The 15,096-nt window shown below is 43.4% G+C and overlaps 1 protein-coding gene across 1 annotated transcript in view; it reads left to right on the forward strand.

Moving 5' to 3' along the window:
- The window catches only part of ADD2 (adducin 2), a 111,297-nt gene extending 103,783 nt beyond the window's left edge, over positions 1-7,514 (forward strand). Inside the window, exon 16 of the mRNA XM_034953353.3 lies at positions 459-7,514. Within this exon, the coding sequence (XP_034809244.2) occupies positions 459-769 (311 nt within the window). The 3' untranslated portion in view covers positions 770-7,514. The remainder of the gene's footprint in view (positions 1-458) is intronic.
- Positions 7,515-15,096: the final 7,582 nt, after the last annotated feature.

Consider the following 15,096-nt stretch of genomic DNA (forward strand, 5'->3'; position numbering starts at 1 on the left):
GTAGAAAATGAAATGGGTTTGAGGACATGTAATTTCCATATTTTTATTGGTGAAACTAAACTGGTTACAGCAATGCTTGGATGTCTCCACCAAGCTGTACACCTCATGCCTTCTCCTTTCTCTGTGTCTGTTTCTTCTTTCTTGCCTAGAAAAACTCTGAGCTGGACCCCAGCCGGGCCTCCTGCCACTTCAGACATTAATATCCATCTAAATTCATAGACAAGAGCCCAGAGCTGCCAGCCTGCAAGGGGGTGTTCCCAGGACAGGCCACATGGAAGGTGCAGATCAGAACCCAGTCCTTCCATCTGTCTCTGGTAGCCATCCCTCAACATCAGGCTGGCCCTCCCCTCGCTCTGGATTGATTTTATAGAATTCCCTAGAAATGGTTCTGTTAGCCCCAGGTGGAAGCTGTCACCTGAATGAAATCTTACAGGTCATATCTTTTGATCTTTTTCTAGAAGGTACTAAGAAGACAGAAACAAGCAAAGCCGCCACCCCAGAGCCCGAAACAACCCAGCCGGAAGGGGTGGTGGTCAACGGGAGGGAGGAGGAGCAGACGGCAGAGGAAATCCTCAGCAAAGGCCTGAGCCAGATGACCACCAGTGCTGACACGGATGTTGATACCTCTAAGGACAAAACCGAGTCGGTCACCAGCGGCCCCATGTCCCCAGAGGGCTCACCTTCCAAGTCTCCCTCAAAGAAGAAAAAGAAATTCCGAACCCCCTCCTTCCTGAAAAAGAGCAAAAAGAAGGAGAAAGTGGAGTCCTGATTCATGACACCCTTGGGCTCCCTCCTGCCTCCTCTCTCTCCTCCCCTTCCCTTCTCCCATCTCTGTCCCTGCAAGCACAGGGCTAAGGAGGGATAGAGTAGGACCCTGGACCACATTCGGAAGGGGAACTTAGAGATCACCCGACCAACCCTTCGTTTTACAGTTGCCCAAGAGAAATCAGGTGACTTGCCCAAGGTCACACAGCTAGTTAGCGGCAGAGCCTGCACTCGAATTCAGGTCTCCTGACTTCCAGTCCAGGGCTCCTTCTACTACACAACACTGCCTAGTTGTGGGCTGCCTTTGTTTGGATGCTGTCCACCAATCTGAGCCTAGGGCAAGAAGGCCAGAAATGGGCCGTGAGCTCTCACAGGCTCAGACTAAATCAGAGGTCAAGGCTTCCCCTGAGTAAGGTCCATTTCTTCCCAGGAATCCAATCTCCTGCGGATGGAGCTATCTCTACATTTAAAAATCTCTTCTCTTTTCCACTTTGGGTCCCTGCCCTGCTGCTCAAAGTAACTAGCCAAATGGACCCCTCCAACAGAAAGTGATCTTTGTTCCCAAGGGCTGATGGCTTAGCTTGTACTTCCCCAAACATTAACCCTGAGCTTTCTTCATGGAACCTCTTGAATGATGGATGGAAGAGCTATAAGAGGTGGCAGGCATAAGGGCAAGCCATGTAAGCTGAGGATTGGGGATGGTTTCATCAACATAAGAGGCCAGGAACTTGACCCCTTTGAATTGTGCATCTCAGGCACTTCAAAACTAAAACCAAATTTAGCATAGGAAAAAGTTGTTTAATGCTCAGGGCAGAAATTTGGGGAAGTTGAAATCCTCTGTTGGCTTTGGGTTGTATAAGGAGGATCAAAACAACAGAGGAAATGCCATGACTTTCTAGCTTTGCATGACACCTGGAGCAATGCACTGTACCTGCCTCACTCCTGTCCAGTAGTCAGGTTTCCCCTGACCTTCCCTCACCCCCAGAAACAGTTGCTTACAGACCGAAACTGGCATCTTACTCTTGGCACCTTGACTTGCACCCTCTGAGGTTCCAACTCTGAGTCACTCTTTGTCCAGCAGAGGAGAATCAGAAATGAGCCCTTCAGGATTAATCCTCTTGCACCAGCTCTCAGAGAAATGCTGGGTGTCCCTGTCCCTGTCCCTATCTGTCCATCCTGGGGCCTGGTAATGGCCACAGTTATTGTTTTAAATGCCAACACTGTCTTCTCATGTTCTTCCGTGGGGCATTGATTAATGAGCATTTGTTGGCTCCTAAAAATTAGACAATCCATTCTCTTGAAAGCACAGTGTCTTGAAAGAATATTTTTCCTTTTGATCTGACTATCGTGAAAATATTTTTGAAAGTTCTTAATCATAGTTTTCCACTTTTGAGCACTTGCTATCTATAGACACTGTGCAGGCTTCACATACATTACATTCTTTAACCCTCACAGTAATCCTTTGAGGGGGGTAAGATCATTCCCATTTTGTGGGTGAGGAAATTGACCCCCTAAAATGATAATTGACTTGTCCCAGCTGACTTGGCTAGAAAGATCTGGATCCTGGATTTGAATCCAGGTCAGTCTGAGTCCAGAGCCCTTGCTCTTAACAGCTATGGTGAACAGACAACTTTAATCTCCAGGGGTGGTGGTTTTCATCCAGGATTTGTCTCTATGACTGTTCTCCATTGCATAATGTTAGCACTTGAAGCAAAGATAGGGAGCGCCCTGTGCTCATCCTCATCACTGCACGTGAAGTTCCTGGTCAATGTGGACTGTGGTGATGCTACTGTGTGCCTCTGACAAAGGAGAGGCAAGAGCCTTCTGGTTGGGGCGGGAAATACCATCCATAGTTGGCTATTTCTTGAGAAGGAAGGAAACTGACCTAGGACCAAGGTAAACCTGACACTGTGTCTCTCTAGTGCAGATTCCTAACTGCTACCCCAGGCTCCATCTCTGTTCTACTTCCTGATTGGGTCAAATTTTAGAAGGGACAACCCACTCATGCCTCAGAAAAATCTGTCATATGGGAAATGCCTTTAAAAGCCAATCCCTTGATGCCTTCTTTTAAAAAGTAGATTTCACATTTATTCATTTATCCTTACATGGTATTTGTTAAGGATCCACTGAGCACCAGGCATTATGCTGACGTTGAAAGAGAGCCATCATTATGACTAGAATAATAAGTGGCAAACGATGTTGTGAGAATGGTGAACACGACCTCTGATGCAGCCTTTTGTGTGCGAGTTGTTCTACTTCGGGGGTGATGTTGATTGCCTCTGCATTCAACACACTCTATTCCCTTGACAATGAGGCCTCACTTAGGCCTCATTGGGTGGAGTCTTGCTGCAGCATTATTCTTGGAATTTATGCCATGGGCCCACTTTCTGTTGATAGATGAACCTGTCAATTGGTTCATTCCTCATGCATTCCAAAAACATGCATTGAGCTTGGGTCAAGGGCCAGGCGTGAGGATAGGCATAGTTCCTGCCCTCAAGAAGTTCATGAGCATAGGAGGTGTATAGACAAATTGCAAAACAGGCAAGGGTACCAAGGTGGCATAAGAAAGCAACAATTAACTATCTTGGGGACCAGAGAAACCCTGAGAGAAGCAATGGCTGTTAAGGTTTTAGAACAGTAAATTTCCAGTAGAATGAAAGGATTGGTAGGGCATGCCACGATGAGGGAAGAATGTGCAAAGGTGTGGACGCATGAAATGCCATGATGGGTTCTGCTGAGCAACGTGGCATTGCCAGAGCATGATGTGGAAGCTCAGGGGTTGAGGGGTCCCTTCATAGGTAGGCAGGGCTGAATCCTAAGGAAACTGGTAGGAAGTGTGGAGGAGCTAGACTTGTCATGGAGGGGGTTTGGAGCCACTGGAGCCTTTAAATCAGGATAGAGTCATGATCAGAATTGCATTTTAGGAAAATCCCTTTGGTGGCTGAATGGAGACTGTGGACTGGATGGGCGTGGGATGGTGGCATGGGAGCTATGAGGCCTTTTTGAAATGTCAATACTAAAACATAGTTGATGGCCTGCTTTACACGATGTTTCCTCTACAGCAGATAGTGAGTTTCCAACACAAAATTTATTTCCATAAAAGTCTTTGGATAAAGCACCTTAAGAGGGATTTTCAACAAGGAGAGGGGAGCATTCAAAGAGCTAATGTTTCCAGTTTTATTTTGTCTTGGTGTAGAATTGCTGGGAGAGGTGTCCAGCCATCCTGCCATTTCTTCTTCCCTTGCACAGAATGTGGCACATTTAGCTCCAGGCTTGAGGACATGCACCAAATGCTACAGAAACAGACATGTGGTCCAAACAAATCTACAGGCTATTAGAAAGGAAAGGCCATTTTCTTTGGCTGTGGATAAAAGTTGGCTGAAAACTTTGACCAATATCTGACTGGAGAAAATGTGTATTCAAGAGCTCAGATTTGGTGGGCAGTAGGTTCATGTCTGGTTGAGCCACTGTGCTTGGATGTGCCAGAGAAAAGGGTAACATTTGAACCAATGTGCTGCTCTGTGGCTGGCTGAGCTGGGAAGTGGAGAGGTTTCTGAGCTTATTTCCATCGGAAGGCAGGCAGGAGGAGAGAGGACAAGAAGGATTAGTGGTTTCACAGAGACAGGCTTGGCTCCAACGGCTCCCTGCGTAGTGTTGGCTGCACCCAACAGTGGTGTGAGAGAACCGTCCATACCATGTGACCTTCCTCCCAAACTGCAGAAAGAGACACCTTCTAGCCCAGATCTGGACTCCCTAAGAGCCTCCTGGCCTGCATGCAACCCAAGTAACTGTCCTACTTTGGCCAGTTGACCCCCTCCACTCTCCTATAACTAAAACAGGGTTCTTCCTCTGTGAACAGATAAGTTCTTTTTAAAGGACTTGGGGGAAATTGGATGAAGAGCAGTAAGTTCTTACAGTAAGAACCCCACTGTAAAGCACTGCCCTCTGCCACTGATCCATGTAGACTGAATTTGAATCCCATTCCCTGTGGATGATACCGTCACTTGCTCATGGTGACATGGCAAGACAGTCATTCAGATGTTTGGCATTGTTGTAGCAGGGCTACTGCCAGTGTGGGGGAAAATGCTATAAATCCACTTCTTTGATTGCCATGGATTTGAAAGAACCATTTGCCCAACAGCATGATTCGCCTCTGAAAGTCTAAAAATAATTTTCAATTTTTCCATGAAGGTATGTGGAGGATAGACACACAGCCTACCCATAGGTCTGCATGACATGTTTTTTCTTTTTCTTTTCTTTCTTTTTATTTTTTTTTTTGAGACGGAGCTTTGCTCTTTGTTGCCCAGGCTGGAGTGCAGTGGTGCAATCTTAGCTCACTGCAATCTCTGCCTCCCGGTTTTTCAAGCGATTCTTCTGTCTCAGCCTCCCAAGTAGCTGGAATTACAGGAGCCCGCCACCTTGCCCAGCTAATTTTTGTATTTTTAGTAGAGACGGGGTTTCACCATGTTGGCCAGGCGGGTCTTGAACTCCTGACCTCATGATCCACCTGCCTCGGCTTCCCAAAGTGCTGGGATTACAGGCATGAGCCACTGTGCCAGCTGACACGTTTTTTCTTTTGTGTGAATTTTATGTTCTAGTTTTGGGACAAGGGTAATGAGTTCTTGACTACTGAACAAATGAGAGAACATTTACCCCTTACTCATTTTACACATGCAGGTCAGCAGAAGCCCTAGAGTTGGTTGGCACAGTCGCCGTTGACTCTGAGCATAGAGGAAACAGGTCTTTTTACATTCTCTCTCATCACTTGAGCTCAGTTGAACTCTCTAAGACCTTAGCACTCAAAGAGTCTGAAAAGAAATGAGGGAGAGGCTAAATTTAAGCTCTCCACTCCCACAGAAAGGACAGGGCACCCTACAATCTAAAAGCCAGTGAGGCAGCCTATCAACTGTTTCACATCTGTTCTGAAAGGGATAGTTTAATGCAAGAAGTAAGAGGCCTGTAGTGACTGTAAACTCATGAAATGTGCACATTTCCACTTGCACCATAAGAAAGCATACATGGAGTGTAATTACTTCCAGAAGCCCCGTCTAACCAACCTATTCAGATGTGGCACACTTTCTGTCATAAATGAGAGACCACATGTAGAGCTCGGTCACCAAGGAATGCCCAACATCCCTTTACCTCTCACAATGAGCAGCCACGCTCACCGGGAAGCAGAGTGGGGACTTCAGTGGGGTGTCCCTTAGTGGAGAACACCTTTCATCATTTTGATAGAGACAATTCCCTTGAGAATGTAGGCTTTTCATCTTAGAAACAATTAGGAAGAATCTCCAACTGGGAGTGTTCTTATGTATACAGAAACAATGGGTCGCATTGGTTCATACTTAGGTGATATTAGGTTTGGCTATATTGATGTTTGGTGCCACTTACCTTCTAGATTTTCCCAAAAGTTGGGTCATTGCTATGGGAAATTGGGGCCTGCAGATGGGGGAGAAATGATCATTATTGATGCAGGGAAGGGGTTCAGGCAGAGCTGGAGTCTGAGGCTCAGTGTGAGAAAGCACTGGCGGTTTTCTAGTAGAGTCAGGTCCTGAGCTCCTCTCCTCACCCACTGTGTCCCGAACTGAGGCCAGCTGTGATCGGCAAATTGCTTATCTCTAGGTAGTTTAAAGAAAACGTAAGAGTTTGGGGGGTGGTGGGAGCATAACTGTAGAAAGACCCTAAACTCTTCTCTCCCCCAGCAAATTATCTTGTATAATGTTTAAAAACCCAAAGGCCAGATCTCCCCTTTTAACATGAATCAGAAGGAGGATGGCAATTGGACCAAGGGCAGAGTGGCCACACTTGAAACACATTATAAAATGGGAATATATTTCAGGGAACCCCACCCCCACACTTCCACTCCACCTCACACCTGTTGGTCCTGCTTTGTGGGTGATTGATTGATACCCAAGGACTGCCCCACCTTTAAATTCCTGCAATTTGGAGAATGGCGTGAACCCGGGAGGCGGAGCTTGCAGTGAGCCGAGATCGCGCCACTGCACTCCAGCCTGGGCGACAGAGCGAGACTCCGTCTCAAAAAAAAAAAAAAAAAAAAAAAAAAAATTCCTGCAATTTATGCTGCAACCAACATCCTAGTGTTTGCTCTCTCCGGGAAGAGGCCAGGTGGGGGAGAACATACGGTCCAGAGCCTGAGATCGCCTGGCTGGGGTGCAGGCAAGCAGGAACCCAGTCTAGATAGAGTGCAGTGTTCTCTAAAGCTATGGATGGTTTCAGTGAAATGTCTGTGTCTGACAATCGTCACGCAAGAGTACTTACTGTCTTCCCTTGTACATACATTGTCTGTGTTTAGCTTTTCCTAGTATTGTGAGGTTTCAAATAGGGGTTCCATGTAAATACTCTTTCTGCTACTGAAATGCCGGCCCCCTGGAGTATGCATCACCCCCACAAATGGTTTTGCCTTTCTCTATGCTAACACTTTTTGAGCCACTGACGTGCAGATTGGTGGTTAGTTTCTTGGGCTTTTATTTTGCAATTTTATATATATACACATATAATATATATATATATTTATGGGTTGGTTTTGTATAGTTTTCTGTTTGAATCTCTGAGCACCAAAGCTGCCCTTTGATTTTCACGAGAACTTTCCAAAGCCACTTCCTGAGCCCTCCTGCTGCTTTGGTGTCTGACGGTGATGCTGGGGTGGCATCTCTGCCCATGAATTTCTGTATGTGTGTGCTGTTACCTCACCTGCAGACATGACCCTAGTAAATCTAACATGCTTGGCTTCCCAGCGTGTGTGCCCCATCTCTGTCGGCTCCTCAGCTCTCCTGGCTCCCAGGGGAGAAGTCAGAAAGGGGGCCCTGTGGAAACATGGACCACGCAAGAAAATTGTACCCTTGAGGCCATTTCTCACACGGAAAGCTGAACATGTGTCTACTTGTGTTCTGATTTGGGAAGGGCGGTTATAAAATACTAGACTCCCCTGAAAAGGAAATGGCCATGTGGATTTGAAACAGCTCTGTGGAGGAAGCTCAGTTTTGGTGGGTTGGGATAGGGGAGGAGCGTTGCACAAACACACATGTGGACGGCCCTGCAGGGCAGCAGCAGCGGCAGATCTATAGGCTGGAATGGAAGAGGGTGTCAGGCCAGAGTGAGAATCTTGGAGAGGGCTAAGAAGTCACCCCAAGGGGTGAAAGGGGAATGGAGAGACTAGGTGGGGAAAAAGGAAGAGAGAAAAGAGGAAAGAGAGCCTTTGGCTCCTCTTTATTCAAAAACTACTGTGGAAGCTCAGTATTCCTTGAGCATCCACACATATGTGGCAGGTGTTGTTTAAGTATCTCATGCATCGCACCCACTGAGCCCCCATAAAACCCAGAGGGTGATTCTGTTATTACTACTTACTTTACAGATGAAGTAAGGGGACTTTTCTTGGGCCACAGGTTAATATGTGGTGAAGCCCAAGTTCAGCTAAGGTCTTGTAGGTAACCAAGCCCTGGCTCTTTCCACTGCTGCTCGCTGCCGGGTGCCCTGAGCACAAGAGCAGTCCCCGTCATTACTCTCAGGCCCACTGTTCTGGGCACGTCTGCTTTCCACAGACCGCCTGTATCCAAGGGTAGAGCCCCTCTTCCTCCTCTTGCATCCAGGTATCCTGAAGTTTCCACAGCTCCTGTAAACTTGGAAACAAGGAACCCAGCCCCTCGGGTGCCCCAAAGCCATCAGTTTCTCCCTTGCTGCAGTCACCCAGGAATCCACCTGTAAGGAATATGACTTCTGTGTGCTCTCACAGCTGTGTACATCGATCAGGTCAAGGACAATAGTCAATCTGCTGACACCACTTTATAAAGCTTGCTACAGTTTAAGATTATCATGCTGAGACCAGCCTGACCAACATGGAGAAACCCCGTCTCTACTTATAATACAAAATTTGCCGGGCGTGGTGGCGGGTGCCTGTAATCCCAGCTACTTGGGAGGCTGAGGCAGGAGAATTGCTTGAACCCAAGAGGCGGAGGTTGCGGTGAGCCAAGATCGTGCCATTGCACTCCAGCCTGGGCAACAAGAGCGAAACTCTGTCTCAAAAAAAAAAAAAAAAAAAAAAGATTGTCACGCAAACCCACAAGTTGAACTCTTCCTAAGTTTGCACTATGACTAAAGGGAAACTAATGTAGGAGCAGAGTGCCCTCTATCTGCCAGAGATATTAAGAAATTTCTCCAGCGCATATACAGCAGTACCCCCTTATCTGCTGGGGATACTTTCCAAGACCCCCCCATGGGTGCCTGAAACCTTAAATAGCACTGACCCCTAGACACACTATGATTTTTCCTATACATATATACCTCTGAGAAAGTTTATAAATTAGGAACAGTAAGAGATTCACAATAATAAATTAGAACTATTATAACAATGTGCTGTAATAAAAGTACAATAAGCATTACTTGAACACACGCATGGTGATACTGTTACAGCCAATCTGATAATCAAGACGGCTACTGAGTGACTAATGGGCAGGTAGTGTAGACAGCGTGAATACACTGACAAAGGGTTATTTGTGCTCCCAGGTAGATAGCACTGAACAAATGGGATGATGAGATATTGCAGCACACTACTCAGAACAAACACGCAATTTAAGGCACGGTGGCTCACCCCTGTAATCCCAGCACTTTGGGAGGCCGAGGCAAGTGGATCACCTGAGGTCAGGAGTTCAAGACCAGCCTGACCAATATGGTGAAACCCCATCGCTACTAAAAGTACAAAAATTAGCCAGGTGTGGTGACGGGCGCCTGTAGTCTCAGGAGGTTACTTGGGAGGCTGAGGCAGAAGAATTGCTTGAACCTGGAAGGCAGAGGTTGCAGTGAGCTGAGATTGCACCACTGCACTCCAGCCTGGGTGACAGAATAAGACCCCATTTCAAAAACAACAACAACAACAAAAGCTTATGAATTGTTTATTTCTGGAATTTTCCATTTAATTTTCTTGGACCCTGGTTGGCCATAGGTAACTGAAACTGCAGGAAGTGAAACCCACAATTCACTACATGTGAAAGGAAAGTCGGGCTGGAGAAGAAGTGGGAAGGACCTACTGAGATAGCTCCTACTCAGAGGGAGCAGTGAGGGTGGCAGAGAGATCATCAGGAAAATGTGGTGGAGGCCCCTCCTGGTTTCAAGAACAATGAGGAAAGTGCTGGGGTTCACACTGCCAGGACCCTATTTGCAAGATCTAAGTAACGAGGAAGTGAGGAAGAGTCAGGGATGTGAAGCACCAGAATCCAGATAGGATCAAGGAAGGGCGCCGTGGCCCCCCTAATCCTGGCTACCTGGATAAATATGAAAAAAACAAACTTTCAGCCAAGTTATTGTGGATTCCACCACTGCCACCCAGATAACTAGATCTCAAATCTGGCAAAATGTAACCATAAGAAATAGAAAATGTTCCTTTTCTCTTCATTTGTGCCTTTGCACAGGGGAATGCACATCTCTGACAGGAGTGAACTCTAATCTGGATAGAGATCTCACTGTGTTAAGAGTAAGCATGGAGAAAAATCACGTCACAATTTAGTAGCTTACAAGAAGACCAAGCTGGGAAACTAGAACACATTGTCCTCAATGCCACTGAGTTACTGCAAGAAGCAGGAGAATGGTTCAGGAAATCTCTATTAATATACCATTTACTGAAAAGATCAGCCAGTTATGAAAAGGGAGCACTTTAAGTCAAGAAACATTTTTTTTTTAGTGATGAGAAACACTGCCATATGTAAACACAAGGCATAAGCCATCAATAGCAGGTTGAATGTTATTTATCATAGATGAAAACATAAAGACGTGTCTAAACATGGAAGGATCCCGAGCCCATCCCTTGAAAAAAATTAGACAATCGTGTCCAGTGGATTGGAAAATGTATATAAGTGAATAACTCAAGAAGGAGAAAGGCATGTGACTAGACTAAGGTAGGAAGCAATGAAACCACATAAATGTATTGCTAAGTCTAATTTTTCATTAATTTAACCAACTCAATGCAAATGTTTAAAAGTAGTTATTAGGATATATATATATATAATAAATAATAATTTGGAGCAGCAGGGAGTTAAACATGCTAAGTTTCTCATTATTGGCAAAAGAGATTTAATAGATTATTTTTTAAATTGTTGGAAGAATATTGGCTCAATTACATATAAAATTGTTGTATTAGTTCAGGCTGCTATAACAAATGGCCAGGGATGGGGTGGGTCAGACACCAAACATTTATTTTTTACAGTTCTGGAGACTCAAAGTCCAAGATCAGGATGTCAGCGTGGTTGGGTTCTGGTGAGGGCCATTTTCCAGGCTGTAGATTACCGGTTTCTCCTTGTATCTCCACATAGTGGAAAGACAGTGAGAGAGTTCTCACCATCCTTTGTAAGGCACTAATCCGATTCATGAGGGCTCCACGCTCATAATTTAACTTCCTCCAAAATTAGGAGGTCCCACCTCCTAATACAACCACATTGGGGATTAGGATTTCAACATATGAATTTGGGAAGGCATAAACATTCAGTCCACAGCCAATTGTGAACTTAGAGATGGTTTATAAGAATTTAAAAGATAATCCTTATTAAAAGGCTCTATATCTTCCAAATCACTAAAGAGAAAAATAAGAATAGGAATTCAGCTAAGATGGAGTAACAGACTAAATTTACCATCCTGCCTACAATAACCAAAAAATGAATAAAATATATGAAACAATGGTCTTCAAACCACTTCACATCCAGCAGTAAAGAACAATGATGCCGGAGAGTTGAGAAATCCATGAAGTGACCCCTATCTATGATTGTCCCAGCTTACTGCCTTAGTAGAATTTCTAGGCCATGGCACAGGAAAGGTGAATCCGGGCAGAGTCTGGCAAACTCAGTTAAGCAGATGGAGCTGAGAGTCCTGGGAGAAGAAGCTAGCTAGAGTTTGCAGGATAGGGTAGCAGAAGGGAGAGACTGTACATAGATGCAGATGTGCCCCTCTGAGTATTCAGATGAATACCAATCAGTATATGTATGTGAGGAAACTACCCAAGACTTAAAACCAAACCAAAACAAAACAGCCTACCCAAAGCATTAGAGGTAACACTGCCCAGTACCAACGTGGGGTCAGGAATAGTGTCTGTCCCTTCCAGGCTGACTGAAAAACTTCATGATTCGTGGGTCATTGGACGGAGTACACTTGAGAGAACTCTGTCTTGCCTCAGTAGTGGGAAATAATTAGCACTAGAATAAAGACTACTCTGGTCCTGTCTAGCAAATCTTAAACACAAGACCCAAAAGGATCAAATTGTTTCTAAATAACTGCATGTCAGAACTAAGGTCAAGATTATTGACAAGAATACAGAAACATGTAGCACCCAACAAGAAAAATGTACAACATTCGGTATCTAACAAGAGATTATCAGACTTGCAAAGAGACAGGAAAATGTGACTAACAATGAAGATAAAATATATATCAATCAAAGCTGACCTAGAACTAATTCAGATGTTGGATTTGGCAGACGTATTATTATAGGTGTATTCCATGTGTTCAAAAAGTTAAGTAGAGACATGGAAGATATTAAAAAAACACAAATCAAACTTCTGGAGATGAAAACTACAATGTGTGAGATGAAAAATACACTCAATGGAATTAACAGCAGATTAGACATCGCAGAAGAAAAGGTTGGTGAACTTGAAGACATAGCAATAGAAACTATCCAAAATGAAACACAGAGAGAAAGAGAATTTTTAAAAATTAACAGAGCATCAGTGAGTTCTTGGACTATTTCAAGCAGCATAATATATGTGTGCTTTCAGTTTCTGAAAGAGAGAAGAAGGCAGAAAAACAAATTGAAGAAATAATGGCCAACATTTCCCCAAATTTCATTAAAACTATAAATCTACAGATCCAGGAAGCTCAATGAACCCAAGCACAAGAAACGAAGATAATCACACCAAGGCACATCATTGACAAATTGCTCAAAACCGGTGATAATGAGAAAATGTGAAAAGCAACCAAAATAAAAAAACTATGCACAGAGAAACAAATACAGAGATACAAGCAGATTTCTTCTCAAAAACAGTACAAGTGAGAAGACAATAAAATAACACCTTTAAAGTACTGAACAAGAAACTGTCAATGTAGAATTCCATGCCCAGTACAAATCTCTTTCAAAAGTGAAGATGATTACACAGCTGGGCTTTTAACAACAACAAAAAAGTGAAGATGAAATACTTTTTCAGATTTACAAAAGCTGAAAAAAAAATCCATCATCAGAAGCAGCACCTTCAATAAATCTTAATGTTCTTCATGTAGAAGGAAAATATCCAATGGAAATGTGAATCTGCACAAAGGAGGAAGAACATCAGAAATGGTAACTACAGGAGGAAAGATGTAAGATTTGGGGGTTATTTAAATTTCTCTCTCCTTTTTTTCTTTTTTCTTTTCTTTCTTTCCTTCCTTTCTTTCTTTCTTTCTTTTCTTTTTTTCTTTCTTTCTTTCTTTTCTTTCTTTCTTTCTTTTCTTTCTTTCTTTCCTTTCTTTCTTTCTTTCTTTTTCTTTCTTCTTTCTTTCTTTCCTTTCTTTCTTTCTTTCTTCTTTCTTTTTTTTTCTTTTTTTGACAGAGTATCACTCTGTCACCCAGGCTGGAATGCAGTAGCACCATCATGGCTCACTGCAGCCTCAACCTCCTGGGCTCAAGCGATCCTTCCACCTCAGCCTCCCAAGTAGATGGGACACAGGTGCACACCTCCACACCTGGCTACTTTTTATATTTTTTTGTAAAGACAGCATCCCACGATGTTGTCCAAGCTGGTTTTGAACTCCTGGGCTCAAGTGATCCTCCCACCTTGGCCTCCCAAAGTGCTGGGGTTACAGGTGTGAGCCACTGTGCCCACTCTAAATTTCTTTAAAGGACAACTGACTGTATAAACAAAAATTACATTGTGGCATGGGGTTTATAACTTGTAAAAACAAAATGTCTGACAACAATAGCACAAATATTGGGGGAGGGAAATTGAAGTATACTACTGCAATGTTCTTCTGCTATACATGAAGTAATATCAGTTGAAGGTGAAGGTATGTTGTGATAAGTTAAAGATATAAATCCTATAAAACCTAAAATTGTCAGTAAAATTATAAAACAGTTACAGCAAAGTTTTTCATACTCAGCACTATTAATATTTTGGGCTGAATATTTCAGACTGGGAGAAAATATTTGCAAAGCATATATCTGATAAAGAACTTGTATCCAGAATGTATAATAAACTCTTAACATGGGCTACTCAATGATATCACAATAAAACCCAATTAAAATGGCAAAAGATTTTAATATACACTTTACTAAAGAAGACAGTTGAATAGCAAATAAGCACACGAAAGGATTATCAAATGAAAATGAAAGCCACATGGGATCCCACTACCCATGCATTAAAATGGCTAAACTTAAGAGCAAAGACTATACTAAGTGTTGGCAAGGATGTGGGGAAACTGGAAGTCTCATACACTGCTGATGGTAATGTAGACAGTACAACTTTGAAAAACAGTTTACCAGTTTCTTAAAAAAAATTAAGCCTATATCTATAAATGATCTAGCCATTCCACTTGTAGATGTTTGCTCAAGGGAAATAAAAGCATATGTTCATACAAAGATTTGTGCACAAATGTTCATAGCAGTTTTATTTGTAATAGCTAAAAACTTGAAGTGACCCAAATTCCCATCAACTAGTGAATAAACTGTGATATACCTATATATTGGAATAACACTCCACAATAAAAGGAATACATTCTTGATGCACGCTGCAATATAGATGAATCTCAAAATAATAATGCTCAGAGAGAGAAGCCAAAGAAAAGTATATACTGTATGATTCCATTTACATAAAATCCTAGAAAATGTAGACTAATCTAGAGTGATAGGAAACAGATCAGTGATGATAGGGGTGGGTGTCATGTGGGGTGGAGGGATTACTAAGGGACACGGGGAAGTCTTTGGGGGTGATGGAGATGTGCATTACCTGTGGTGATAGTTTCATGGGTGTACACATATATCAGAAATTGTTATATACATTGATATACATAAATATGTGCTATTTATTGCATGTCAACTGTACCTCCATAAAGCTCTTAAAAATTAATTTATACACCAAAAGTCAGAAAAAAGGGGGAAAAGGCAAGGGAACATTTTAAAAATGAAAAGCAGAACACCAAGTAGAAGCATGACTAGGCCGAGCGTGGTGACTCACGCCTGTAATCCCAGCACTTTGGGAGGCCAAGGCAGGAGGATCACTTGAGGTCAGGAGTTTGAGACCAGCCTCACCAACATGATGAAACCCCATCTGTACTAAAAATACAAAATTAGTCAGGTGTGGTGGTATGCTT

This window comes from Pan paniscus, chromosome 12 (assembly GCF_029289425.2).
Source record: "Pan paniscus chromosome 12, NHGRI_mPanPan1-v2.0_pri, whole genome shotgun sequence".
Lineage (NCBI taxonomy): Eukaryota > Metazoa > Chordata > Mammalia > Primates > Hominidae > Pan > Pan paniscus.